General features: G+C 42.7%; 1 protein-coding gene across 1 annotated transcript in view; it reads left to right on the forward strand.

The window, feature by feature from the left end:
• Window positions 1-27527, forward strand: part of SEC16B (SEC16 homolog B, endoplasmic reticulum export factor) — a 92134-nt gene that overhangs the window by 34446 nt on the left and 30161 nt on the right. Inside the window, exons 7-13 of the mRNA XM_024758828.1 lie at window positions 20620-20973; window positions 22275-22387; window positions 23457-23577; window positions 24337-24445; window positions 25660-25804; window positions 26465-26616; window positions 27043-27104. Of these exons, the coding sequence (XP_024614596.1) occupies window positions 20678-20973; window positions 22275-22387; window positions 23457-23577; window positions 24337-24445; window positions 25660-25804; window positions 26465-26616; window positions 27043-27104 (998 nt within the window). The 5' untranslated portion in view covers window positions 20620-20677. The remainder of the gene's footprint in view (window positions 1-20619; window positions 20974-22274; window positions 22388-23456; window positions 23578-24336; window positions 24446-25659; window positions 25805-26464; window positions 26617-27042; window positions 27105-27527) is intronic.

Genomic DNA, 27527 nt, shown 5'->3' on the forward strand with positions numbered 1-27527 from the left:
TTGTGTAATCTCTCCTGGAGAGTTCAAGATGTCTTCCTGTCTTTTGACTTAGTCTTGTGGTGGGTAAACATGAGATTTTTGGTTTGTTATTATAAGTAATTTAGTTTAAGGGTTGGAGCTTAAAATTCTTTCAAGAAGCAACATTTGTGCTTGTTGTTTCCTGCTGTGGTTTTGGTTTAGCAAAGTCTAAGCTAATTTCTTGAATCTGCTGATGATACTGCAAAGTATGTGCCTATGTGACCCAAAAGGTATGTACTTGGGAGCATAGCAGTCATTGCATTTTCTGCTTTTTATTTAATTGTTTAGTTACATACAGACAGGTCTATAACTTTCTCAATTTACCTGAGATGTCTGAGCCAAGGAAATTGCAGGTGTATGAAAATATGGATGTATGCTTTTTTCACATTTTCCTAATGTGTCTCTTTTTAAGTGAGGGAAATGTGTGGAAAATGAGACCGCTAGATGGTCTTTGGATCAGGGTCATAAGTCTCATGTAAACTAAGGCCCAGTATGGTCAATAATAGCCTGAGCAGTAGAAGTGTTCTCGAAGAAGAAACGTTGTATTTTGAATATTCTTTCCTATCTTTTTTTGCATTGATTCCTTTTCTCACCACCCTTGAAATTACCTTAAGTTTATCTTCCTCTCCTGATTTCTCGTAGCTGACATCACACACTTGGCATTTATTTACATTCTGCTTTTTATGGATTTCTATTTGTATTCTTCATTTCATCTAGTTGAGTGATTATTAACAAGGTAATGGAGACTAGACTAATCATAAGACAAGATGGTAAATGCAGGTCATATTTAAATATTCTTTGCATAAAGCTAAGGAGGTGCTTTTTGCATATAAAGCAAGAATATGATAATTATAAGTGCCTTCTCTAGTTATGATAAGTCAGGTTAGGTAGGATCTATTCTTAATACTTACAGCACAATGTTGTGAGATGATCTCTGAGAGCCAGAGCCCTAAGTTCTACTGTGTGACCTTGGGCAAGTTATTTAACCTCTCTGAATCTCTAATTATTTCTATCTAAAATGATGGGTTGAATTCAAGATCCTTTTAGGATAAAAAATTTTTGCCTTTACTTTGAATTATTTTTGTAGTTTAAAGTAAAAGAACAACATTTATTTTTAAAAGGTTATTTCTAAAACAGTTCTATAATTTAGAAATTTTATCTAAATCAGGTCTTCTTCTCATTTAAGTTTAAAATTGAGACCTTCACCCATTCCTGGGTAATGAATATATACATATGATATATGCCTTCTGGTTTATACAAATATCTACTTAATTCACAGTCTTTATGGTGATGGGACATCTTGAATTTTCTATGATTGCCCCAATTTAAAAAAACTCTGTGGTGTTTCCATATAAATAATTTTACATCCAAGTACATTCATATACCTCACTTCATTTTAATTCAGAAAATGTGGCCAGTGAATACATAGTGACCTTGCTCATATTTTAATTATGTAAGATGTGTTGGTTATTTGGTCATTGATCAATAAGAGCTTATTTCCCAATTTCTGGCTCTGTTGCCGAAAGCAGGATTGACTGGTCAATTCCAGCTCCCTTTTCCTCAATTGGCATTTTCCCAAATGATTCCTGAGTCACATCTAGAGGCATAATCTGAGGCAGTATGGATTACAGCCCCATCACAACTTCTCTGTGTGTGCAGGTGCCATGGGGCCCTCCCTCTGCACCACACATCACGGGAAGGTGTGAAGATGTGACGCACCTCTGCCATCGATCTCAAAGGAGAGGAGAGCCGTGTGAGGTCTGGGCTAGAAGAGTGTTTTACATTTTGCTTTGGCATGGCTTGTCTGTTCCAGATAAGCACAAGAACATCTTCAGAATTCTGGAGTGTATTTGGAACACAAAGGAAAAAACCCAAATCTGTTTAAGATTCAGCAGAGGGCCTCAGAAGCATAAGAGCTCAGGCAAGTTACCACTTGTCAATACTTTTTACATAATAGAAACAGCTTTATTGTTTGTTCTGATTATATAAATAAAACTTTTTCTTTGAAAAAGATTGAAACACATAAAATTACAGAGAATAAAATAAAAATCATGTGGAAGCCCACCACAAGATATCTAATTAACACTTTTGTAAACTTACACATACTTCTCTTTATACATGCCATTCACATGCAGATAATTTTATAGGAATGGGCTGTAATAAATGCTGTTTATTGTGAAGGCTTTAAAAAAGTTACTTCCATCCCTAGTCATTGCCCTTATACATCCTCCCCCTCAAATAAAGGAAGTATTATTAACTGCCAGGTACATATCTTTTGTATACTTTTATCTATATAGATACATAGTCATATATAACCACATATAATCATATATATCTATGCATATATAATAGCATGTGGGACAATATTATACTTTTTCACTCAATAATATGTCATAGAAACCACAAACAGAATAATATTATACCTTTTTTGGCTCATTAATGTTCCATAGAAACCCCTTCAAGTTAACTGATATAGCTCTAATTCATTATTTGTCATTAGATATCTGAATATTCCACAACATAAATGTCTCATAATCTATTAAAAAATATTCCTGTTCATGAGAATTCACTTTCAGTTTTCTGCCACTCCAAGCTCATAATTTTGTTTCAGCTCAAGCTCATAATTTTTTAATGAACTAAAATCTGTAATGCTGACTACAAGTCTCTAAATTTTACTTTTTCACTTTCTAATCCTGATTTTTTTTTGGTCAGTTATCAACTTGCTGTCATGATTGTTTAGAAAGTCAACATGATATTTAGGCTCCTTTTGGAATTCTCATTAGGTACATGAAGGGCTATGTGCCTTCTTTCTGTAATTCTGTAATAAAAGAGGTAGTGAGCTCTTTTACTGAGACCTTCTCAATATGGTGGTCAGATCATGTTTCCAGCCTCAGGATCTACACACAAATCATTCCGTTGGGAAACTGTTGCTGAAGCAGAAAGCTTCTGGGCAGCTGACGTGGCATCATGCTTTACAGTGTCTGCCAGTTGTGAGTAACAGCAGGCTGTCATGTTGGGATATAGCCGAAGCAGCAGCAGCAACTCCTGATTTAGGGGCAAAAGATGTAAGTACTTATTTTCACCATTAACCAATTAACCTAAACCAAACTCAAACTGAAGAATGCTGAGGGAATACAATTCCCACTAGAGACCCTTCTACCAGATTCATTTGAGAAACATTTCGTCTTAACCAGAGTAGAAAGTTTCAAGCCAGCACATGGTTTTCGGCAAAAGGAAGAAACTCACAGGGTCTTGCTTGAAAAAACAAACAAACAAACAAACTTCAACTGTGGCTAATGCCACTTTCAAGTCCTAAGTCCTTGAAGTACCTGCATACTCTGGCAGGGGCTGTCCCCTGTGGGATAGAGTGCATTGCTAATGTGCAAAAGGACATGTGATTTCAACTTATATAAACATTTTAGGCAGGTTTGGTTATAGGAAGATGAAGGGAGGCTTAGCAGTTACAGTGTTTGGGGGAGAGGAGAGAGCCTGTTAAATATTTTAAGGTGGATTCAAGCTGGTTAAAGCTGACTTAGAGGCAATGGTGGAAACTTCTGTTCTCGAGGTATATAGATGACTAGCGGCATGGTGCCTGCCAACCCAATGACAAATGAAGCCCTGGCACGGATCCTTAGGTTGAGCTGCTGTTCCCAAGGCTCCCACCCTGGAAATCATGTCTTCAGTGTGTGGTATTTTCAGAGTTTCTAAACCATGTGTTTAGGGGTTGGTGATTTTTTTTTTCTTCTTTCTGTTGAGACCTTTTACTCTGATGCTCAGCTCTTCATAAAACCTCACAAAGACCAACAGTGGTCCACCCTGAGTGTGGTTAACTTACTAACAGATATTTTTGATTGTTACCTCTATGCTGGGGACACCTAAGTGAACAAGATGGAAGGGGTCCCTGGCCCAGTGGAATTTGCTGCCCAACAAGAAAAACAGGTGTTATGAGAGGAGGGATGAGCAGTGGATGGGGAGTCAGGAGACCTGGATTTGGGTCCTGGCATTGATCCCATTAACCATATGGCACTCTGGGCTTCAGTTGATGTGCTATAAAATGAATGGGTGGGAAGGATAACCCCATCAGTAATTGATTCCTCATCTAGTGTGAGTTTTTCCCTTGCTGAACAGCTTTTTACATAGCACTGAATTTGCTCCACATCCAATTTGGGAACGGGTGTTTTATTTATAAAATAGATCTCACATGTCACCCACCAGGCTCTATCAAATGGTGATTTTTCTATAACAGAAACTTGAAGGATCCTTCCTGGATGGGCCCACATATGATATGATATTAATAGGAGGAAAGATTGTATCTGAGAAAGATGTCTTAAAGGTAGCGATTTCACACAGACTCACCTTAAATATCTATTTTCAAATGGTTATGGATCGGATCAGGTACTTTTCCAACTGCTGCTGATTTTTGAGGAGCAAAGACACAAGAGCCCGACACTAAGGAAAATGAAATTTCTTAAAATAAGTGTGACCCACAGGCTACAGCTTCAGAGGAATTAAACTGAGTCAAAAATAAGCCAGACTGTGGTTTCCAATAGAATAGAAAATACAAAAAAAAAAAGAAAAGAAAAATAATAGAAAATACCCACCACTGGGGACTGTGTGATACATCCTCAGCTTCCTGAAACCCAGCAAAATCAGCTCAGTCAATTTTAGCTTTGGAAACTGTGGGTGTCTCATTAACATGTTTTAATAGAATGAAGGAAAAGTCAATTTCTTTAGCATAATTAGTATGTATATTTTTTCTATCAGCCTTGCCTAGCCTAGCTCACAAAATTATCCACATGGGCATTCATACATTCCTTGCTGCCTCCCTCCCTTCTCAATGGCAGAAGTGTACTTTTTGACCCCTGAGTAATCTCTTCTCTTGGGCTATGAGCTCCATCCCCCTTGGCCTTCTCTCTGTTTCGTGTGTATGTGCATTAAAAAAATTGTTTTTTAAATTTGTTTATTTTTTTGGCCACATCACAGGGCATGGCATGTGGGATCTTAGTTCCCCTGACCAGGGATCAAACTTGTGCCCCTTGCAGTAGAAGCGTGGAGTCTTAACCACTGGACCACAAGGGAAGTCCCCGCCCACCACATCCATTACTCATTTCTCTTATTCTCCCATCTCTTTAGTTTCTCCTCTACACTGTCTCTCTTTAGTTTCTCCTCTACACTGTCTTTCCACCATAGGTAAAAACATGTTCGAGTGTCTCCCATTTTATACCAACCAACCAACCAACCAGCCAGTGAACAACCACTCATGGCCCCTCCCTACTGTCAAGTTCTTATGTAACTTGATCTCTTACTGTTTTTGTTCTCTTTACTCTTCCTCTGTCTTGACCCCTTGGCTTCCTTGATGCTGTTATGACTCTGCCTTCTTAGTCTTCATGAACTTCTCATTCTCTGCATTTTAGCCTTAATTATTATTAGTTTTTAAAAATTTTGAAGCCTGTGCTATCCCTTACCAATCTCATTCATATCCATGATTTTAATTATGACTTGTGTGCTGATAACATGTAAATCAAAGCACATACAAATCTTCAGGAAAGAAGCAACGTATAAACAAATGAACACCACCCACCACATTGAACGTCCCTGCAGACTTTTGTCAGGAGCTCCTGACTCATATTCACTGCCTGAGACACCCTTAAGTATATTGTCCTGCGGACAGCAGTTCAACTTGCTATGGTCCAACCAGAACTTACCTTTCCTCAGAATATCTGCTTCTTCCAGTAAAATGCACTTCAATCTTGATCAGGGACATCGCCATCTACCATCACAAGGCCAGAGCTGCGTAAATACAGTGATCCTCTAGATCCCATTTATTCTGCTTCCTTGTTTTCTCTCGAATCTGACACCTACCTCCTGCTCACTTTTCCCCTTCCACCAGTGCTTTAGTTTGCTTTGCATTGACTTTAAAACGGAGGATGGTGGTGACTGCCTCTTAAGACTCACCCTGCCCGCAGTCTGGCACTCCCCAAGTTGTTCTCTACATTGTGACTTGTCTGGTTTTCTAAAATACCAACTTGATGATGTCACTTCTGCTTTGGGTCTTTTAGAAGCCCCTTGAAGTCTTCAGCAAAAATCCAAGGCCTTCACCATTCAGTGCCAGTTTGGCCATCTGGCCTCCTTTCTCCCGCTCCCCTGAAAGGGCATTATCTTCCAGACTGATTGAATATGGTGGGTCATTGGAGCTTCTCCAGCTGGGCCTCCCCTCCATGCCTTTGAACTTACTGATTGCTCTTCTGGAACTACCCCCATGCCTCAGTTCACTTGACTAAGTCCTAATTATCTAACAAGGTTTAATGAGCGTTTTCCCCCCTAGGAGGATTTGCTTGAGTTGGCTGCCCTTCTGTGATCATATAATACTCTATGTAACATTTATCACGTTTAGTGATAATTTATTTGCCTTTCCAGTTGATGGTAAAAACCTAACAACAGAATTATGTCCTTTATTTCTGTGTTCCTAATGTCTACAACAGCATGAGGCACATAGTATTTATTCAAGAAACTATTACTGGGTGAATGAATGGGGGACAGATGGCTGCCTGCAGCTCCAGGTTGATATTGTATCACCTCAGTCAACCCAATGGGAAGCACACTTCTTTCCCAGTAGTTCAAGTATAAGTTCTGGGAGCATGCTGCTTGGACATGTCCCTGGACATCTGCTAACTGCCAAATTAATCACTTTGGCCAGGGAGCTGCAGGACTCTTACTGTCAGGTATGAATTTTGTGTCCATTCACAGAACAAGGGATGGGGTCAGTCGCATACATGCTGTATAAACTGAGAGGGGGCAGGGAAGCTCATCAAAGGAAAACTAATGATTTATTACCAGAAGCTGGAGGATAGGATGCAGGGCAGGCAGAAATAGCGCATGTTTGCCACACTGTGTGCAAACAGTCTGGGTACTGGGGACAGCTGGGGCTACACTCTGCTCTACTTGCTGGCGGAGGCAGCTAGGACAGTCTCTTCAGTCTCAGCCCTCATCACTTCTGTCTTTATCCATTCAAGCTGCTGTGACGTGGTACCATAGACTGGCTGGCTTATAAACAACAGAAATTTGTTTCTCACAGTTTTGGAGACTGGCAAGTCTAAGATCAAGGTGCTGGCAGACTGGGTGTCTGGTGAGGGCCTGCTTCCTGGTTCATAGACGACCATCTTCTCACTGTGTCCTCACATGGAAGGAGGGGCATGGGATTTCTCTGGGGTCTCTTTTATAAGGGCACTAATCCCATTCATGAGGATTCTGCCCTCATGACCTAATCACCCCCCAAAGTCTCCACAAATACCATCAGATTGGGGATTAGGTTTCAGCATACAAATTTTGGGAGGACACAAATATTCAGTCTATAGTAATTTTTTTTTGCATTCTAGGCTCCAACTACACTGAATATAAAACCCACTGATGATGTGCTGAGTGCACAGGCCCTCCTTCACCTCTGAGCCCTTATCATATCCATCCTCTTGCTGGGATCACCTTCTCTCTTGCTCTCCCTTCCCTCCTTCCAGGCTAATGAACTCATATCCTTCAGGTCTCCTTTGAGACATCTTTCCTTGCTGGAAAGCCTTCTCTGACTAGGTTTGGCAACTCTGCTGTGTGTTTCATCTGTTTCTTACTGCCATCCTCTTAGCACTGATCATTGGTGTTGCCTGTTACTTTGTCTACAGTAAACTAACTCCAAGAGGATAAGGAACAATCTCACCTTGGTCACTTCCTGTAGCCTGCACTTAACACCTAAGACAATGCTTGGCACATAGTAGGCACTCAATAAATACATGATGAGTGAAGTACTGTTTCTCACCCATTTCTTGGTTATTAAATAGGAACCAGGATTCTTTTGGTTTCCTTCTACATAGTCCTGGGGCTTAGCAGCTTTTTTTTTTTTTTTTTCTTCAAAGAAGAGTGAGTCTTGTAGTATTTCTTTCTTTTTTTAAAAAAAAAATTAATTAATTAATTAATTAATCTCTATTTGGTTGTGCTGGGTCTTAGTTGTTTCAGGAGGGCTCCTCAGTTGCGGCTTGCCGGCTCCTTAGTTGTGGCATGCATGTGGGATCTAGTTCCCTGACCAGGGATCAAACCTGGTCCCCCTGCATTGAGAGCATGGAGTCTTAACCACTGCACCACCAGGGAAGTTCCCTTAGCAGCTTTTTTAGGGAGACTGTGGAGAGCCAGCTCATACAGGAGAAAATATTCTTATTACAATAAATAATAAATTAATATTTGTCCAAAATATTATTTATTGAATGAAGGAAATAATTTGAAAAATTCTCCCAGGGGCAAGGCTATATACCCCAGTCAAATTCATTCAGTGACCTCATCCATCCAATGAACGACGTTTGGACCAGCACTAAGACATGGTGTCACAGTGTCACGATGTCGTGGAGCATAGAAAGTATCGCATCTTTAGTGAAAAAGGAAGTATTCTTAGGAAGCTTGTACAGAAATGTCACAGAAACAATGTTGGGAAAGGCAGTAAGTATTTACTCAGCATGCAGAGACTCTATAATATTCATTTATGGGCTGCTCCCAGAAAATAATGAACTTTGGCCATCTCCCTTGTGATGACTGCAGACATTTATGCTTAGAAAAGAAACTTCTCCATCAGCTTGTCGTGCCCTTCAGTGTCCTCCAGAAACTGAAGTTTGAGCTTTGTTTTTTGGCATCGTAAGTGGCTCCTATGGAAATTGCCCTGATGTGCTAAATTCAGCAATAGAGCAGCACTCCTGGGGATCTTGGCTATATCTGCAGTCACTTATTCCAGGCTGAGAGAACAAGAATGTGAGTGCCACTAAAATACGTGTATGCACTCACGCTGTGCACACACGGGCTATTTCTGTACGTGGAATATCAGGCAGAGGAGTAGAACCAGCAAAGTGATATGTGCCTTTACTGACTGACAGATGGGACAAGGAGGAAATACAGAAATTAAGCTTTGAGTTTCTGTTTTTATGAATATATATATTCCTATTTATATGTCAAATTGAATGAACCTATTTACAGTGACTGATAGCTTTGAAGATTATGGAATAGATTTTTAAATAATTGCATTTTTGTATTAAATATATCACATGGCTATTACTAACCAGTAGGTTTTTCTGAACAAAGCTTTGACTAGAAGTCCTGTAATTGATTTTCCTCCAACTGATGACTGATACTGACACTGCGTGAGTTTAGTGAAAGCCCTTACCCTTTCTGGTCTCACTTTCATTGCCCTCTAAATGGACAAACTCTGTTGATATCACTGGGTAATGTAAATAAAGAGCCAAGGATGCCCACCACTGGGGAAGACAAGCTATGAATGCAGTGGGTTATGATGATGAGAGAGAAGGCAGGAGAAAAATTGAAAACAATAACCTAAGATTAGATTCTAAGTCAGTAATACAGAATAGCTAAGATAAAAATTAAATATGAACAGCTATGATAAAAGAACATAAGAACATATACCCTGAACAGCCCAGAAGGGAGCTCTCCTGCTATGTTCTTTTACACAACAACACTGGCGACAAGCGCTTGGTGAACACTTCCTATGTGCAGGCGCTGTGCCACGTGCTTTTCCTAGCTCGTGCATTCATCTAGAATCAAATATTCATTGCACACCTCCTACATGCCGTGAACAGTGCTTTGTCTCATTTATCCCACAACAACCTTCTGAAGATATCCATTATTATACAATCACTTAACAAATAAGAACACTTAGCCTGAGAGGTTAAGTAACCTGCTTGAAGTCTCACAGCTAGTCAGGGGAGGCTCTGGGACTCATCCAATTTGGACTGCAAAGCCTGAGCTCCTAACCCTTATACTGTACCACACTCATGAGCTTTGCATACAGTTTAGATTGTTACCCCTTTAACAGCAGGTAAGGGACCCAGAAGAGGAAGAGGCAAAGAGATTTATTGCAAACCTCTATTTAACAGGCACTTTGGTGTTTTGCCATGTAACATTTCATTTCATCCGCATCACAGCCCTGTGGCGTACTTTTTAGACTGCATCTTAAAGAGGAGGAGACTGGGGCTCATAGAGACTGAATGATGGTTTTACAAAGGCACATGGCTGGGAAATGGCGGTGTTAAAACTAAATCCAGGTTTCAATTCCTGTTTCCTTTCCCCTGGGCCTTTGCTACTCTTCAAAATGATTGAGGAAAGGAAGTTGTACAAGGAAACATAAACGGAATTGGGACTATGTAACCTGGAGAGGAGAAGGAGGCTGAGTGGCATAACGTTTTCCCCTATTCAAAGAGTTTAAATGGGTCTGAGTCATGCATGTGTGTTACCATCAAGGAAGAGTATCTTGACTCTAAAATATTGGGGTGTGTTTCTATTAGGAGTCTGATAATGTACCTTAACTGGAGACCAAACGCTTCCTGTCCCAGCTAAACTGGGAGAGTCACTGGCCTCCTGGGTACCCTGTAGAATCTTATATAATAGAGGATTTTTATCCAGCAGTGGAGAGCTTACAGGTCTGTAAATCAAAGAGCTGTATGCCTTGGCCTGAGTTTCCCTGGCTTAGACACTGCTTCACCTGCAGGGATGGATTCCTTCCAGAGATTTTTTCCAGGTCATCAGTTACATGTCTGAATGTCTGCTCTTGTTCGGAATGTGTCTCTCAAACATTTCCATCAAATGGCAGGGAGTGATTCCTGGGGGTGCAGGGGATGTATATGTGAATGTGTGTGTGTGTGTGTGTGTGTGTGTGTGTGTGTGCGCGTGGTGTGTACCTGTCTGTTGCAAGTACAAAAATTTTTTGAAGTTTCTCATCGTTGTAAAAATTAATACAAATTTGAATTTTATTCCATAATATTCAATAGTACAATATTTGTGTTTGTTAAAAATTAAAATAATATTTTAAATAGCTTATAAAATAAAATTAGTGCTGATCCTGTGGCATCCTGCACTGTCCCTGGGGCTACAAGTAGTCCAGAGTGAGAAGCATAGGACTGCATTTTCGTGAAGTTTCTAATTCTGATGTTTTTACGTTAACCCATTCTTTTTTGTCGTATGTAGTTATGAGACATAGTTTCTCAATTTTCCCTTGATCTCATGGTTCAGTGGGGACACTGGGTTAAATGTGAAGGAGGAGTTGGGGATTTCAGAGCAGTAATGGATAATCAATTAATTCCTGACTGATGACTTGTACAGAACGCTTCCCAAGCACTTTATAGCATTTTCAGGGAAATGGTAACAGTTAACATTTATTGAGCATTTACTATATGTCAGGTAGTTTGTAGTTTTTTAACCTAATTTTACTCTTAAACAATAACTCTCTGAGAAAAGTTCTATTATTGTCATCCCCATTTTATAGAGGAAGAAAAGGAGATACAGAATAACTTGCTCAACTTCTTGCAGCCAGCAGATAGTGGGGCTGAGATTCACACTCAGGTAGCCTTATTCTGCTTACTTCCTATTGGCTTTGGGGGCTCGGAGGACACTCCCAGCATTTATAGCCTTTTATTTCATTTAGCAGGTGCATGAGTCACCTTTGCCTGATGGAGCTTGATGTGGGGTTAAAAGTCACAGCAGCATCCAAGTGCCACCCCACTCATCCTGGTTCAGGGGGCATCAATTAAATGGGAGGGGCAAAGAGCGGAGAAAGTGAGGCCCCTTCTGCCAGCCCAGGGCTGATAAGGAAGAATGGAGGCCTTTGTCTTCATGAGTGGTACCCTCCTTCTCTAGCACCTGGCAGCAGAGGCGGAATCGGGGGGGTCAGGTGTGCAGGCAGCCACAGGGTGGCATTTAAAGGACCCCTTTTGTCAGGGCTCACATACAGAGTTCCTTGGTCCTGTAGGAAACCAATAAAGTAACCAAACCTTCACTTCTAGGACTGTGGTGAGAGCAACAGTCCCAGGATTGGCATGAGTAGCTCGTGATGCCTGTGCCAGGCTAATTGTCTCTGGCCCTTAGACCATGTTTTCCTGGCACTCGTCCTTCCTGATAATGGAACTGCTGACAGGCACATGCTGCTCTGCCTCTCGCCTGCCACCCAGCTTACCGGAAGGAAGGGGTTGAAGCCTTGGTGGCCAATCCTTGGCCAAGGCCATGAGCTCCGGATCTCCAAGGCTGGCTTCAGGGTCTGGCTTTGCTGGAGTCAAGAGGCTGCTCGACACTAAACCTTCCCCAGGTCTCCTTCCTGGAGTCACAGCTATGAGATGCTGGCTGACTAAAAAGCATCTCAGTGTATCAGATATTTTTGGAAAGGTGGGTATAGGCATTATCCTGTCAGTCCCACTTCAACTAAGGTTTTTTAGTTTGAATTGTGATGGAATGTTTTTCTTTCACTGTCCTATTGGAGAGGGCCTCTTAAGTATTTCTAGGGACCTCAGTTTCACAAGGTGTGCAGAGAATTTGTGTTTCTGTCTCATTTATGACCCACATGGCATACCTTTAACCACTCTCTGGTCAGTCCTCTTAACTCACTGCCTCAACATTCCCTTTTACTTTCTCTAGGAACTCCCTGTTAGAGTTTAATTCTATACTCAGGCTGTAAAAACTACTGGATACAATCTGCAGTAAGGCTGTTGCTGCTATAAATTTCAGATGTCCATTCATTTATAAATAAAATCTTTATTGTACTCTTATCACACACTGGGCACCGTCTAGGCACTGTGGTCATAGCCTGGACCAAACACAGATACTCAATGTCCCCATGGAGTTTCAAATCTGTCTAAGGGTCCAATAACAGCTGCACTTCCTGCCTACTTGTTCCTCTGAGGACGTGTTCCTGGTTAAAGCCCACTCCCAGTTTCCACACGGGCCAATCCAAGCATTCATCACGTTTCTCAGGTCTCTCTCTAAATGCTCACCCTGATCTCTAGCAGTCTACTCCACAGAGAGGTCTCAGTATCCAGTCCCTTTTTGTACAAACTTGCCTCCATCCATGCCCGTCTTCACCCCCTTTATCTTTTTCTCAGAGGAAGAGATGCCCTTCCTCTTAGCTAGGCTTAACTTTTGCTCCTGTGCTCTAGATCCAATGTGGTCAGCCTCTTTTGAGATTTATTCCTCCAGTAATTGTATTTGCTTTCTGTATCTCCAATCGCCTTATGAATCAGCATGTAACTCCCTTTCATCTTGTCCACCCTAAACCAATTCTTCAATCCCAAGTGCCTCATAGTAGTACCGGCTATCGTCCCCTTTTCTTCACATCCAGGCTTCTCAAAAAAAGTAATTCTACTCGCTTTCTCCTTTTCCTTACTTTCCATTCGGTGTATAAGTGATTTCTGTGTCTAATTCCTCACTCCCTTGACCGTAGTTCTACTGAGATTGTTCATGTTATGATCATCAAACCTCCTCGGTGGTTAACCCAGTGTGTGAACACTTTCACTGTTGCCTCTCTCAGTATTTCTCCTATTGTCAGTATTGTTGACCACGCTCCCATTTCTGAAGCCATCACCTCCCCTGCCTTCTAGGTCAGCATCCTCTCCTGGCTTTCTGCCCACCTTCTGGCACTTCACTGTTGTCTTTCACAGGCTGCTCTTTCTGTGTCCAGCTCTTCAATGTTGCTCTTCCTCAGAAATTCTCCCTAGGACTTCTCTTCTAACTTCAAGCTTTTCCTAGGCAATACTACCCATACCTGTGGCTTCAATCACCACGTCTCTCTCCTTAGACCCCTTTCTTAAGCTCTACACTCTTACAACTGACTTCTCACTGACCACACTTACCTCTGTCCACAGGCCCCTCACAGTTAGCATGTTCAGAGCTGAAGTTGTCATCTTCTCCCACCAAACTGGCTCCTCTTCCAAGATTATTATCCCAAAAAGGGACAGTGTGGTCCTGTCTTTATAGCCGGAAAACTTGCGATTGTCCTTGACTTTTCCTTCTCCTTCATTTTCTACATTCCACAGAGTGTCAATTCATGTTGATTCTACTTTATATTCATATATCTGTTCCTTCTCTTCCAACCTCTTTGCAGTTGCTCTAGTTGAGGTATTCATTGGTCTTGCCTGTTTGTGGGGTAACCTTGAACAGCACATCTCCCTGTTTCTAGTTTTGCACATGCCCCCGTGCTTCCTCCTATTTGAAAAAGTAGTGATTATACCCATTAGCATAATGATTGCGTTGCATATTGATTGCATATTTGAATTTCTACTGCTCCACCAGACTGAAAGCTAGGGCAAGGATTATATGCCATTTATCTCAGTATCCTCAGTGCAAGTGACAATGCTGGGCATATAATGGGTGTTCAAAAAACATTTGCTTAGTGAATAAATGACTTCCAGAGTCGTCTTTCCAGAAAAGCAGACTGAGCACAATCGATCAATCTTGGATGCTTTGGGGAGTCACTGCTCCATTTTAGCAACATGAGTGCATAATTAGTTACTGATATGACAGCACCACATTTGGATATAGTATTTTTTTTTTTTTTTTTGCGGTACGCGGGCCTCTCACTGTTGTGGCCTCTCCCATTGCGGAGCACAGGCTCCGGACGCCCAGCCGCTCCGCGGCATGTGGGATCTTCCTGGACCGGGGCACGAACCCGCGTCCCCTGCATCGGCAGGCGGACTCTCAACCACTGTGCCACCAGGGAAGCCCTGGATATAGTATTTTTTGTTGTTGCTATTTTTCATCCTTTAATTGGGAAATATTAAAAAGAATATCCAGTGTGGATAAGAATGTTCAGAAAGTTCTTCTCACGTAGAGAATAGAGTTGACGACATGGGGAGGGGGAAGGTGGGATGGGAAGCTGGGATGAAGTGAGAGAGTAGCATTGACATATATACTCTACCAAATGTAAAATAGGTAGCTAGTGGGAAGCAGCCACATAGCACAGGGAGATCAGCTTGGTGCTTTGTGACCACCTAGAGGAGTGGGAAAAGGAGGGCGGGAGGGAGACTCAAGAGGGAGGGGATATGGGGATTTATGGATACATATAGCTGATTCACTTTGTTATACAGCAGAAACTAACACAGCATTGTAAAACAATTAGACTCCAATAAAGATGTTAAAAAAAAAACTTAAAAAAAAGAAAGGTATTCTCATGTGTTGCTGGTGTGGGTGTAAATTGCTATAATATTCTTAGAAAGAAATTTATAAAAATTAACAAAAATATAACCTCTGACCTAGGAATCTTGCCTTGGATATAGTATTAATCAAAAATAATGCTAGTTGATTTTGTCTTTTAAAATAATGTAAGTTTATTGTAGAAAAGTTAGAAAATATGGACAAACAAGAAGAGAAAAATAAAATCACCTGCAATCCCGTTACCCAGACAGATAATTACTGTTCATCTGTTGACATAGGGCCTCTCAGTTTGTTTCCTAAATTTTTACTTTTAGTAAAGAAATGGGGTCAAGCCTGGGGCATGTCTCAGCTGCTGAGCTGTCCCTTGCAAGAGTCAACAGTCATTAAATCATAGTGCTCACGGATTCATGGCAAACCTGACCTAGATCTAGGTGGGTGTTCACATCTATCAGCACTATTCTGGTGGGAAGAGATTAGCAGCATCATTAGCAGTGATGATGCCTTCGTTAGATAGATGTCAAACTAGGGTAGTTATTCCTGGTTGAAGCAAGATCCTCTTAGTGGTCTGACATTTGGAAAGGGTGGCAGGGACTGGGAAAGGAAATTCACAACAATTAGCAACTGGCCAGGGCTCCAATTCCAGTGGATAGTTGGAATGCAGAGCAGGAATCAGGCAAGAGGACAGGACACTTGGGGAAGAGATAATGTGAAGATTATAACTGTTCTAGCATGTGGGAGCCTGTGGGATCATGCCAGGGCACTGCAGCCAGGACTTGAGGTGACAAGACCAATTTTAGCCCAACTCCTGTTGGGGATGAGCTGCTAATGTATTCTCAAACTGAGTGAATTTTGTTAGGAATCAGGAAGACTTGAGTTGCCAGGTTGAAAGACTTAGTAACTGTTGATATATGGGGCTGGGGAAGGCAGGGACTGATAAATCCCAAACTTTTGGAGTGGTGAGATCCCACGCGATCTATTTCATTCCATGACCCATATAACTGTGGTATGCCATATGTCTATATAAAATAATTAAAACTAATTAAAATTAATTTTGGTTGGTGAGTGTTTGAAGAGTTTCATAATAACGCTTGAGATAATTAGGGACGCTTTGGGATGTCACAAAAGGAGCATTTGGAATAACTGAGCTAGATGTTTAAACCAGAGACGTGCAATGAAGGCTTGTGAAAGAATGACAATTCTGTGGTTGAAAGAACACTGGAATAAGAGTTAGGAGTTTGGAGTTGTAATCCTGCCGATAAGCTGATTATTGAAAAACAACAACAACCTGGCTTTGTAGCACTTGCCAATTTCTGTGGTGTAAATACTCTCACTGTGGTGGATTTCAAATGATCAATGGTCTAACTACTGGCTCACACAATTCCTGAATATTTAATAATCAGCTCTTGTAAGCCCAATGCAAGACAGGTCCAGTACATCAATATAATCTTAACTGAGTTTCTAGTTAGCTTTGTGACCTTGGGTCACTTAATCTCTCTGGATCTTAGTTTTATTACCAACGAAGTGAAGTTGCTAAAATAACCTGTAAGGTATCTTCCAAAGTCAACATTTCAGTAATGTAGCTGGTGTTATAGGGCAGGACTAACGTCATGTTATAAGCCAAAAGAGTTACATCAGATTTTTCTGAATGTTATTGTGAGATATTGGGACAGATAATTTGATATCTGAGTCTGTGTCATAATCAACCATGTTCTGACTCCTGCTGTCAATGTGTGTGTCCTTCTCCAGTACCTCTTCCCAGGAGGATTAAAAATGGCAGTGCAGCCATTAGTGAGTCAAACCTCACCAGTGGGGTAAGAAACCATGACCCAGAGTCAGAGAATTCTACACTCAGTTGTCAGGTCCTAGGAGTCAGTTGTAGGGCCATGACAAAGTCTTATAGCTTCGGTACCTTACCCTATCTGACCATGAGACCAACCGTGGTGGTCTTCCCTGGACTAATAGCAACATGAGAAGTTAATTTGCTCGAAGCTTTTCAGAACCAAGGGCTGTGTCCTTCATGTCTATGTGTGTCAAATCCTGATACATAATAAGGACTTAGTGTTTGTTGAAAGAAAGAATAAACGATTTGAGCCTTTTTAGAGCAAATTCTGAGTTTTATTTATATTTACCCCCAGCATTATTTAGATATAATTGACATATAACATATAAGTTTAAGGTGTACAGCATGATGATTTGCTGACTTTTAAAATATTAATTCAAAAGTGGACATGAGCTACTCTGTACTTACCTAAAGAAATGTATTTTTCAAACAAAGAAATTACTTTCTTGTAATAGAAAACTTCTCAGTGCCTTCAGTTCAATATTGGGAATTTAAATTTGCCTTCCATCTAGATAACACAACTGGTGTACAACCAGAATCCAATGAAGAGAAACATGAATGAGAAAAACCCAAACTGGGCATTTACTACCCACCAGTGAGTACTCTGCCTGCCTCAACCAGTAGAATTAGCTCATCTCTTTAGAAAGGAACAGATAATACTTATTTAAAGAGCATACATAATTATATATCATGTGCCACCTTGCCAACATTTACAGGCATACCTCGTTTTATATCGCTTCACTTTACTGTGTTTTTTACAAACTGAAGGTTTGTGGCAACCCTGCGTCAAACAAGTCTGTCGGTGCCGTTTTTCCAATAACACTTGCTTTGTGTCTCTGCGTCACATTTTGGTATTTATTACAATAGTTAAAACTTTTTCATTATTATTACATTTGTTTTGGTGATCTGTGATCAGTGATCTTTGATGTTATTATTGTAATTGTTTTGGCATTTTTTTGGCAACAAAATGTTTTAACATTAAGGTACATTGTGTTTTAGACATAATGCTATTGCACACTTAATAGACTACAGTACACTGTAGACGTAACTTTTATACGCCCCGGGAAACCAGCATATTCGTGTGACTCATTTTGTTGCTGTGGTCCGGAACTGAACTGGCAATATCTCTGAGGTCTGCCTGTACTCCTCACGATGACCCTCATAAGCTAACTACTGTTATTCCCCTTTTAGAGAAGAAGCTGAGAGGCTGAGCGATAAAGCCACTCGTGGCCGAGCCGGGAGTTCACAGCCCATAAGCCACGCTCTTCTCCCCGGGTCAGGCTGCCTCAAGGCTTTCTGCACTTCCTCTCCCTCAGGTCTCTGCTGCTTGTTTGCTGTGGGGGTCTGGATGCTTTGTCACATGTCACATGTGAGTGAACCTGGCTCAGCCCGCGACCAGGCAAACAGAAGCAGCAGCCTCTGACAGGGTTGTGAGCAAATACTCCAAGCCGGGTCTGGCCGACTGGGGGAGCTGCGCTGTACTTTGCCCTCATGAATCGGCTCCATGGAGGCCGTGGCAAAGGTAGCTGACAGGCTGTAGATCTGAGGGCCAGGTAAGTCTTGGTAGATGTGGCACCTGGACTTTGACAGTGTCCAGGAGGAGAGCAGACACTCCTGGAGCTGCGCTGAGGGAAGGTGGTGGAGAGCCGTCAGAGCAGGTGTGTGGGAATGCTAGCGCCCTTGCTTGCTTTGTCTTGGCTGTACTTGCTGTGCTGTCAAATTAGGAAAGGCAATACTGACCTTAGTGGGACCAGGGAAGGTCATTTACATGATGTGTGAGGATGACTTGTCACTGTAGGTGTAATGCCTTCATTTGGAGACTCTTAGGTGCTTTTCATTTGGGGTCCTTAATTGTAACCTGAGGTCTAACCTGCTGGAGTTGATATCTTGGCAACGAAAATCAATTGTAGTTGACTTTGGCAAAGGGACTGGGTATTGTGCCTTTGCAGTCGGAGGAGGGCTGTCTAGTGAAAATATCTGGGAACAAGGTGGAAGAAGCTTTCTTCTTGTTGAAATTCCTTGTGTCCAAATGCTATCAAGTTCCGTGGGCCTTCAGGAAAAACCCATTTAGCCTTTCACTGTGTCCGGGGCATTTGGCCTCTGCTGGGATTTGCTGGAAAAGGCTCTCATCGCACCTGACTTTTTCAAGTCAGTGGGCTGACACGGGAAGGAAGGTGCAGGTTTTCCTGAGCTGGATTGCTCTCGAGCTGGAAGGCACTTCTGTGCTTTGTTTTTCTGGTATGTTCTGCTTACAGCTCTCGGCTCATAGCTGTGGACCCTGGCTCCACCGCATTCGAGCAGTGTGACGTCTTGATTTCAACACACACCCTTTGACCTTATGTTCTGATATTCATTTTTATATTGGGCTGGGAGTTTCAGGAGTGGGAGCAAGTTGACTGGATCCGATCAGAACTTTTCAACGTAAAATAGTTCCCAAGGGAGAAGAAACATGGGGTGTGACTGAGCTGTGTATTCTGACACGAGAGACTCCTGAGCAGCAGTAAGGTGTGATGTGTGCTTTTTCTTTGGGGGCAGCTGGACGTGGGTGCTGCTCTGTGATACAAGCAGAGAAGCTTGGAAGGTATCTTGTCCTCTGGAGCTATTTCCCATTTTGAAGCATAAATGGGGAAAATCAGTTTGATGCTGGGGAGACTTCCAGGTTTTAAAATCTCCAGACACGGCTCTCTAGTTTGTCAGGGAAGCAATCCCAAACTTGTGTCTCATCGCCTCCCCTGGAGCAGGGGCAGGAATGGCCAGATTATAGGGCCTAGTTCTTCTAAGACTTCAAGGTTTCAGAAAAGATGTCTCTTGAGGTCGCTTTAAACTCCTTTTTATTTAGGAAATGTCTTCAGCTGCTCACACTACCCTAATCTTTATCTCTGATAACACTGTTATTTATTGAACAATTACTATATACCAGCCAGAGTGTAAGGATCTCTGACTCTGACAGGTGACCCTGTCAGCTCATTATGGTCCTCATTTTATGGGTAAGGAAATTAAGGCTTGAAAAATTTAACTAGCTAATAAGTGGCAGAGTTAGGATTTGAGCTGTGGTCTAGCTCTGTCTAAGGCCCATTCTATTTCTATGACAGCATAGGGCCTCCATAGTAAATGTTGAATAAACATTTACTGGTGGAATATGTGAACACACATGTATTTTAAATTTTTTATTTTATTTTTATTTTATTTTTGGCTGTGTTGGGTCTTCGTTGCTGCACGCGGGCTTTCTCTAGTTGTGGCGATCAGGGGCTACTCTTCGTTGTGGTGTGTGGGCTTCTCATTACGGTGGCTTCTCTTGTTGCAGAGTACACTCTTTAGGTGCATGGGCTTCAGTAGTTGCAGCATGCGGGCTCAGTAGCTGTGGTGCATGAGCTTAGTTGCTCCATGGCATGTGGGATCTTCCCGGACCAGGGATCGAACACATGTCCCCTGCCTTGGCAGACAGATTCTTAACCACTGTGCCACCAGGGAAGTCCAGCACACATGTATTTAATTGGGATATTTTGATAGTGTTTTGGAGCTTCATCTATTACTGTTCTCTCTCCCATGCCTCCCACATCTATTGTTGCTCCAAATATACTTTTTAATTTTTATAGCAACATCAGTATAGTTGTCTAGCCTGTTATTTATTTCAAATATCTCCTTAAGATTTTTTTCAGATATCTCTGTATCAGTGCCTGTGTGGTTTGTTTTAGATAGAAGATTTTGAGGACCATAGGTACTTCTTTCACAAAACCTAATTAACCTTCATGTTTGGATATAGGCCTAAAATGATGATAATTTTTTTCTTTCTGTTTTGTCTATAGGAAGATAAAATAACTACACAACTGACTCAAAACACGAGAGAAATTCAGAAGGTCAGGGATGAAGCCTTGGGTTCCCCAGTGGCCGCCTCAGCCAGCAGGGAGGCCCCCAGCACCATCAAGGGATCCAGACCGAGGGCTTGAGAGAGATAGATACTATCAGCCTATTCGTCACTCTTGGCACAATGGAGAGAGGGTCCAACAAGAACAAGACATGGCCAGGAGCCCCCAACCACAGCAGGATCCTGGGGAAGACCACCAGCAGCCTCACTATGCGTCCAGGCCTGGGGAATGGCATCCGCCTGTGTCCAGGGTTGACTATTATAAAGGTGGTTATCCCAGTCAGTTGTATTCAAGGTATGGTTTTAGAGCTGGAATTGACCCAGCTCTCCTAAATGCTTACAAACAGATTGCTCTTTTCCTTGTTCCTTTTCCTTTTATTTCTCCTCTTTTTCTTTTTTTTCCTTCTCCACCCTACTATACTGACTTAGCTATACCCTTTCCTCTCCCAAATTGGATTTTGGTGACTGAAAATATAATATTTTCCTTTCTTTATCCCCTAGGGAAGCTTCTTAAAGAAGCCATCACAATGTGATTGGGTGATGGGGGGAGAGGGTAGAAAGAATGATGAAATTCAAGACAGCAGATGAGACCGTCTTACTCTGGGATCACAAAAGGCAATGTTTGTAGACTCTGGAAAAGCTTTTCCTATGGAGCTCTATAAAAAGTTCCTTATCCTCTTTGGAAGACTCTGACCCAGGGTTAGCACTGACCCACTAGCACCAAGAAGAGCCCTAGTGCCTAGAACATCACCTAGAGTGTGATGGGTACAGAAAAAAACTATGTATTGAGTGAATGAATGGGAACTTAAAAAAAAATCAGAGAAAGCAGATACAAGCTTGTAGGCTCCAAATTCAGAATGAAGAGGTCTCAGTGAGGTAATTCTAGGAGAATCTGGAGTTCCTCCTCCTGGACTTCATATTTTATGGAATGTTGCAAGCCATCTATTTTCTACTTTCACTTTCTCAGGTGGGGTGATGTTTTCCTGCCTCCAGATTTAGGGTTGAAATTATGACAATTACTGTAAAGAATTCTGCCCCTATGAAATAGTAAAGAATTATTAATTGATAAAGATACTAACAACATGACATTCCTTTGTTGAATTCTCGAAGGAAGGTATGTTAAGGACAGAGGCAATAAAAGCAATCAGATTTAAGATGGTCCAACTTGACTTTTTCATCTCATTGCCATCCATAATATGCATGGGAATTGCAGTGGTATATGAGGCACTTACACAGTCTTCTTGGGAAGGGGTTTCCTAAGGTGATGTCAGAGCAGGGTTTTCTCAGATAATATTTTGTGTTGTTGGCTGTGTGTGTATTGGAGGAGTAAGAGGGACCATGGGGAGGGAGAATGAGACCCTTGGCTATGGTTTTGCTATAAAAATTGCAGCCTTGTTCTGACACAACGGTCCTACTCCTGCTCTGATTCTGGATTTTTTGGTTATGGGATCCAGAATGAACCGTGGCTTTAGAGCAGATTCTAGACGGGGGTCACAATTCTGTCCTCTGAAGTTGTTTCGTTTGTCAAGTCCTCCGCTGGTTTTTCTCTTTACCATGCTCATCCTTGAATGACTGGTTGTCTTTGTGATTCTTTAGGCCGGGCATTGAGGATCTCTATCAAAGCTATCACTCTCCAGCCCTAAGGGAAGAATATGCTTATGGAAGTTATTACTACCATGGACACCCGCAGCAGCTGCGGGAAGAAGGAGGTACGGAATAATCTCCAAGAAGCCTTTGGGATGGTGCAGCTGGTCGGATAGGGCAGAGGGCAAAGGGGCCGTGCTCGGAGCCTCACCCTGGGCCTCCTGCTGGGCTGAGGTAGAGCCCCAGCCTCACCTGCTTCTTGCTTGGCCAGATGAGGCCGCAGCAATGACACTACTGCTAAATGTCTTGAGAAGAAGAGATAGAAAAGAGTCACTTTTCTTTGTGCGTGTAGATGATGGCACTGACACTGTTACTACATTACTAGTATTGTGGATAGTTTGTACTTCATCCATATTTTTCTTCTAAGTAACAAGTAACAGTGAAGCCAGTTCTTAACAGTGAAGTCATCAAGTATGTGGCTGGGCTGTAATGAGTCTGACCATCATTTACCCTGAGGGAGGCAGATATGTACAAAAAAGGATTTAAACCTTACACCAATAGTAAGGCTTTAGGTAGGTACTAAAGGCATCTTCTGACCTGCTAGCAAAGAGAAACCTGTTTCAACGTTGAAAACACAAACATCTGTGCACACATATTGGATCCCCATTGTATAGAGCCGTGCTCATTGGTTCAGAGAGATGCGTCTTACGGACTTTCACTGTTGGCTTTTACTTATCAACTGTACTTTACTCAATTTGGCAGATACGGTCAGCCCTCCGAATCTGCGGGTCTGCCACCAACGGATGATTGAAAATATTAGAAGAAAAGAAACTTCCAAAAAGCAAAACTTGAATTTGCTGCTTGTAGGCAACTATTTGCATGAGCACCTACATTGTATTTGCAACTATTTACATAGCATTTACATTGTATTAGGCATTATAATTCATCTAGAGATGATTTAAAGTATATGGGGGATGTGCATAGGCTATATGCAAACACTACACCATTTTATATAAGGGACTTGAACTTCCCCAGGTCCTGAAACCAATGCCCCCCATGGATACGGAGGGATGATTGTATGTTTTTATACCTGCTGTGCTCCAGTAACTCAGCTTCATGGCTTGCTAGTGTCTTTCTGAACTTTTAGGAATAGGAAGTGACCTGTCTTTATTTTGTTTTTTTCTGAGGGTGCAGTGCCAAGGCAAGGGAGTCCTTATACCTGGCATGAAGATTATCGAGATCAAAAGTACCTGAATGAACACCAACATGAAAACCAGAATAGTCCGTTTGGAACAAATAGTGAGACCCAGTTCCAGTAAGTGTGAAAGGAGAGGCCGGTTCAACACGATTCAGCCAAACGCAGGCTATGTTAGGCAAACCTTATGTCATCTGGTGCTGGTCCCTCATCTTCAGAAGCCCGTCTGCTTTTGTTCTGGCCACAGGGGTGTGAGAGTAGCCTGGGTTGGCTGGGACCAGCTGTTCCCATGGACACTAGGAGGAGGGATTCTTAATTCTGAGAGGTGGTTCCCAAAACCTGTGAGATTACTTGAGGTCCGTCTTAGAGGAGGGCCTTAATTCTATGTTGGCCTCGGAACAGATGTGGTCTTGCAGAAGTCCTCCTGATGGGGTCCTGCCTGGGGCTGGGGTGCTTCTCCTCTGCCCCCTCCTGTGCCCTGAGAATAGGCTCTCCCGTGGGATAAGGTGAGCAGGGAACAGCATTTTGTTAAAGCACCTGTCTGGTGTCCTTAGACCTGGTGCCTTAACCCTGCCTGGAACTCACCAGCCCAGCTGCTCTGATTTAACTTATTCCAGGACGTCAGGCGACAGAGACTGAGCCTCCTCTGCAGGGTTTGGGGCCACTTCTAGTAACTGTACTATGAACCCCAGGAGCTCCTGTTTTTCTGGTCCAATAGACTGAGGCGGAGAAATGGAGGACAAGGCTTTTCCCTGCGACACACGGGCCAACCCGACACCTGCCCACGCTTTGCAGCAGAACAGCCTCCAGCAGAGAGCAGCTCAGCCTTGCTGGCCTGCCCTGGACCCTCTCTCACCTGCTCCTGTCATTTTGCCACAGATCTAAGCGTTGGAACCCTTATAAAGACAGTCCCGCTTCTAACTCTGGACAGGAGAGGCCTGGGGACTTATTTGTGGAGAGTCTGCTAACTGGGGCCCAGAAAAACAAGGTAACCTGAAGTGACATGGGACTGGTGGTCTGTGACAATGCATCACACCTGCCCTCGTCAGTAGGGGCGGAGCAGGGCCCCGTGGGGTGGGGTCCCCAGTGGCCAGCAGTCTGAGGGGTCCCATTCCTCCCCAATTGGCAGAGCCTCTACCCACCTCTTCCTTTCCCTGCTCCCTGTTTCAGTCTTCTGGATCTGGGGCCCTGATCTGGCCCTTTTGCATTTTTTTTGCCAAGTTGGCTGGATCAGGAAATGTCACCCAAGTCACTCCAAGGTAGGAAAGAGAAGAGGCTGTCACCGGTATCCCAGTGGATTAGCAATTCGGTTTACCCAGGAAGTGGGAAGTTGTTAGAATCTTTTAATTCAGGTCTGAAAAGCAGAACTTTTCTTGACTCTTCCATCTCTCTTTTCTAAAATCTTACTGTGTGTACCAGCTGGGTTACAAAATGGAGCTCTTGAATTTTTTTTACAATAAACTTTAAATTTTGGAATAATTTTAGATTTATGGAAAAGTTACAAACAGACTACAGAGACAAGCTCTTCATTTTTGAGTCATGTATTAATTTTGTATCCCTGATGAGATTTGTATGATTTGTGGGGACAGTTTCTTCTGTACACCTGATGCTTCACAGGGCGGGGCACCTGTTATGACTAACGGTAACAACGACACAGTAACAGCAGCCATACACACGTACAGCACTTTACAATGTGGACAAAGAGCTTTTGTATCCATTGTGTGCATCCATTGTTTTACAGTCCTCAGGATGTAAGTTCTGTGAATTTCTTGTACACCTGTATCCTTAGGGAAAGCATAGCACCTGGAGCATAGTAAGTGCTCATTAAACAGTTGGTGAATGAATGCAAGAGTAAGTACCTGAACTATAGGGTAGGTATGATTATCTACTTTGCAGATAAAGGTCCTGAGCTCAGCGAGTCTAAGTCACTTGTTCAAGTTCACAGTACTTGGTATTGACAAAGCTGGGATTGAATTCAGCCTCCCTGACCCCAGGACCTGCATGCTTCCCACTAGGCCACATTGAATCCTTTAGTAAACACCTGTCAATTGAATGATCCCTTCTTTTCCTTTCAGCACATCCACATTCATTATATTTATTTGAAAGTTTGAATTTTGTTGCTTTGAAGAAACACTTGGGAGGACCGTCTCTCTGAAAGTGCTTCTGATTCTTCCCATGTGTTTTGCTGTTTTTAATTTCCAGCCATCACTGACCGAGGAGTCCAACCTTCTCCGGCAGCACGAGTCTGGTCTCACCTCCAGCAGCTATGAGCTCAGTCAGTACATGACAGACGCCTCTGAGCTGTACGACCCCATGGCTGCAGCGGGTTGGAGTACAGTTCAGGCTGGTGGGTACTGAAGTGATCAAAGGAGTTGGCTGAGTCTGTTGAGAAGAGGGCTGGGTGGCACATGTCTTGGAAAGTCACCTTTGCCCTGTATTTCCAAGATTTGTCTGCCTCATTTGTCTGCCTCATTTTTGTAAGTAGGTCTCCTGAGCAGAGTGGCCAACTTTGGTTCCATTTCCCCCCTTTTCTCTGGTACTGGAGATTGCATCATAGCTGCTTCTTGGAAGGGAACACTGCCCCTAGCCATCATCAGGCTGGGAGAGGAGGCACTCAGAGGTACTGTTAGGTAATAGGTGAAGAAAGTAAAGACCAGAGTCAGTTTGGGAAAGTGAAGGCAGGTCACAAAGGTCTGGATGTAGGAGACTTGCCCTGAGTACTGGGGCTATGAGAACCAGAGTTCCCAGCGTGTCACCATTGCTGGGAGTCTGGCCCTGGTACATTATCATTTGCACCAAACCATCAACTCCTTGCATTATATTCTGACATATTCTCAGAGGTTCAGCTCTTATTGGAGCATGGGCTTCTTCTAGTTATGTAGCCCATCCAGAATCTTATCTTGGTCCCAGGTGGAATTTGGAAAGAAGTGTGTCTGTGGAGTATTTCTAAAGTAAAGCAAAGCAGTGGCAGTAATGCTAACAGTGTCCATCTGTGTCTGTTGGTCAGAGGACATCTCGGCAGCTGGTCCCAAGACACCCATGAAGTTCTACATCCCTCACGTGCCTGTGAGTTTTGGGCCAGGAGGTCAGCTGGTGTGTGTGGGTCTCAGATCTCTCAGTGATGGACAGACGGCCCTTGTTGAACTGCACAGCATGGAGGTAGACAAGATTCTGTGTCCTCGGAATGTCAGCACCCTGCTCCCTGATTCCCTTTGCCTGAGCCCTGGGCATCTCCAGGAATAGGGTGCTCTTGGAGGAGACTGGGCCAGGCACCCTATGGATTGGTGTGTGTGTGTGTGTGTGTGTGTGTGTGTGTGTGCATGCACACGCACGTGTGTGTGTGTGTGTGTGAAGGAATGGCTGGGGCTCTTCTGTGAGAGAAGTAATGCTAGACTTCTGTTTTTCATGAGATGCTATTGGGTCATATCCAGCAACTAGAGAGCTCATTTCTGTCCTCTGCTTTCTCCATGAGGCACTGAGCCACATCCTAGGATCATGGCTCTGGGTTCTGATGCTGGACTTAACTGAGCAATGGGGCACTGGGGGGACATAGTCTTAAAGACCAAACTTGATTTTTTGTTCCAGGTTATTCTTAATGATTCTGAGGAACAAGAAAAGATGAGGACTTTCTCAGGACCCCTGATTAGGTAAATTACCATGAGAGCTGCAAAATAAGGGCTTTTGAAACCTATAAAATCTTCCTGCCCAGATCAGCATTTTGGGGATTTGTTCTTGACTTCCTTGAAAGAAAATGTCTCTCCCCGTTGGAGTGGAATCTCCGTGCTACAAGTTGGAGCCAAATGTGGCCTGAGCCATTTTGACAAGCAATTTGAGTGTTGAAAGAAAAATTAACTTAAAAGTTTAAAAATCTGAAATCAGTCCTATTTTACAAAGCCTACATGGTAAGGGGTTTTAGCGTTCTGTGTACTTAATAGTACTTAAACTGGTAGAAGAGTGGAACACAGCCTGGGAAATCATAGGCAAGTGGATCATATGGAAAAATTTTTTCTGGAGAGATAAGTAACATGGCCAGCATTTGAGTTACTGGACAGTGTGCAAGTCTGCCCTCT

The sequence above is a fragment of the Neophocaena asiaeorientalis genome, unplaced genomic scaffold, assembly GCF_003031525.2.
Source record: "Neophocaena asiaeorientalis asiaeorientalis breed wild unplaced genomic scaffold, Neophocaena_asiaeorientalis_V1.1 scaffold182, whole genome shotgun sequence".
NCBI classification, from domain to species: Eukaryota; Metazoa; Chordata; class Mammalia; order Artiodactyla; family Phocoenidae; genus Neophocaena; species Neophocaena asiaeorientalis.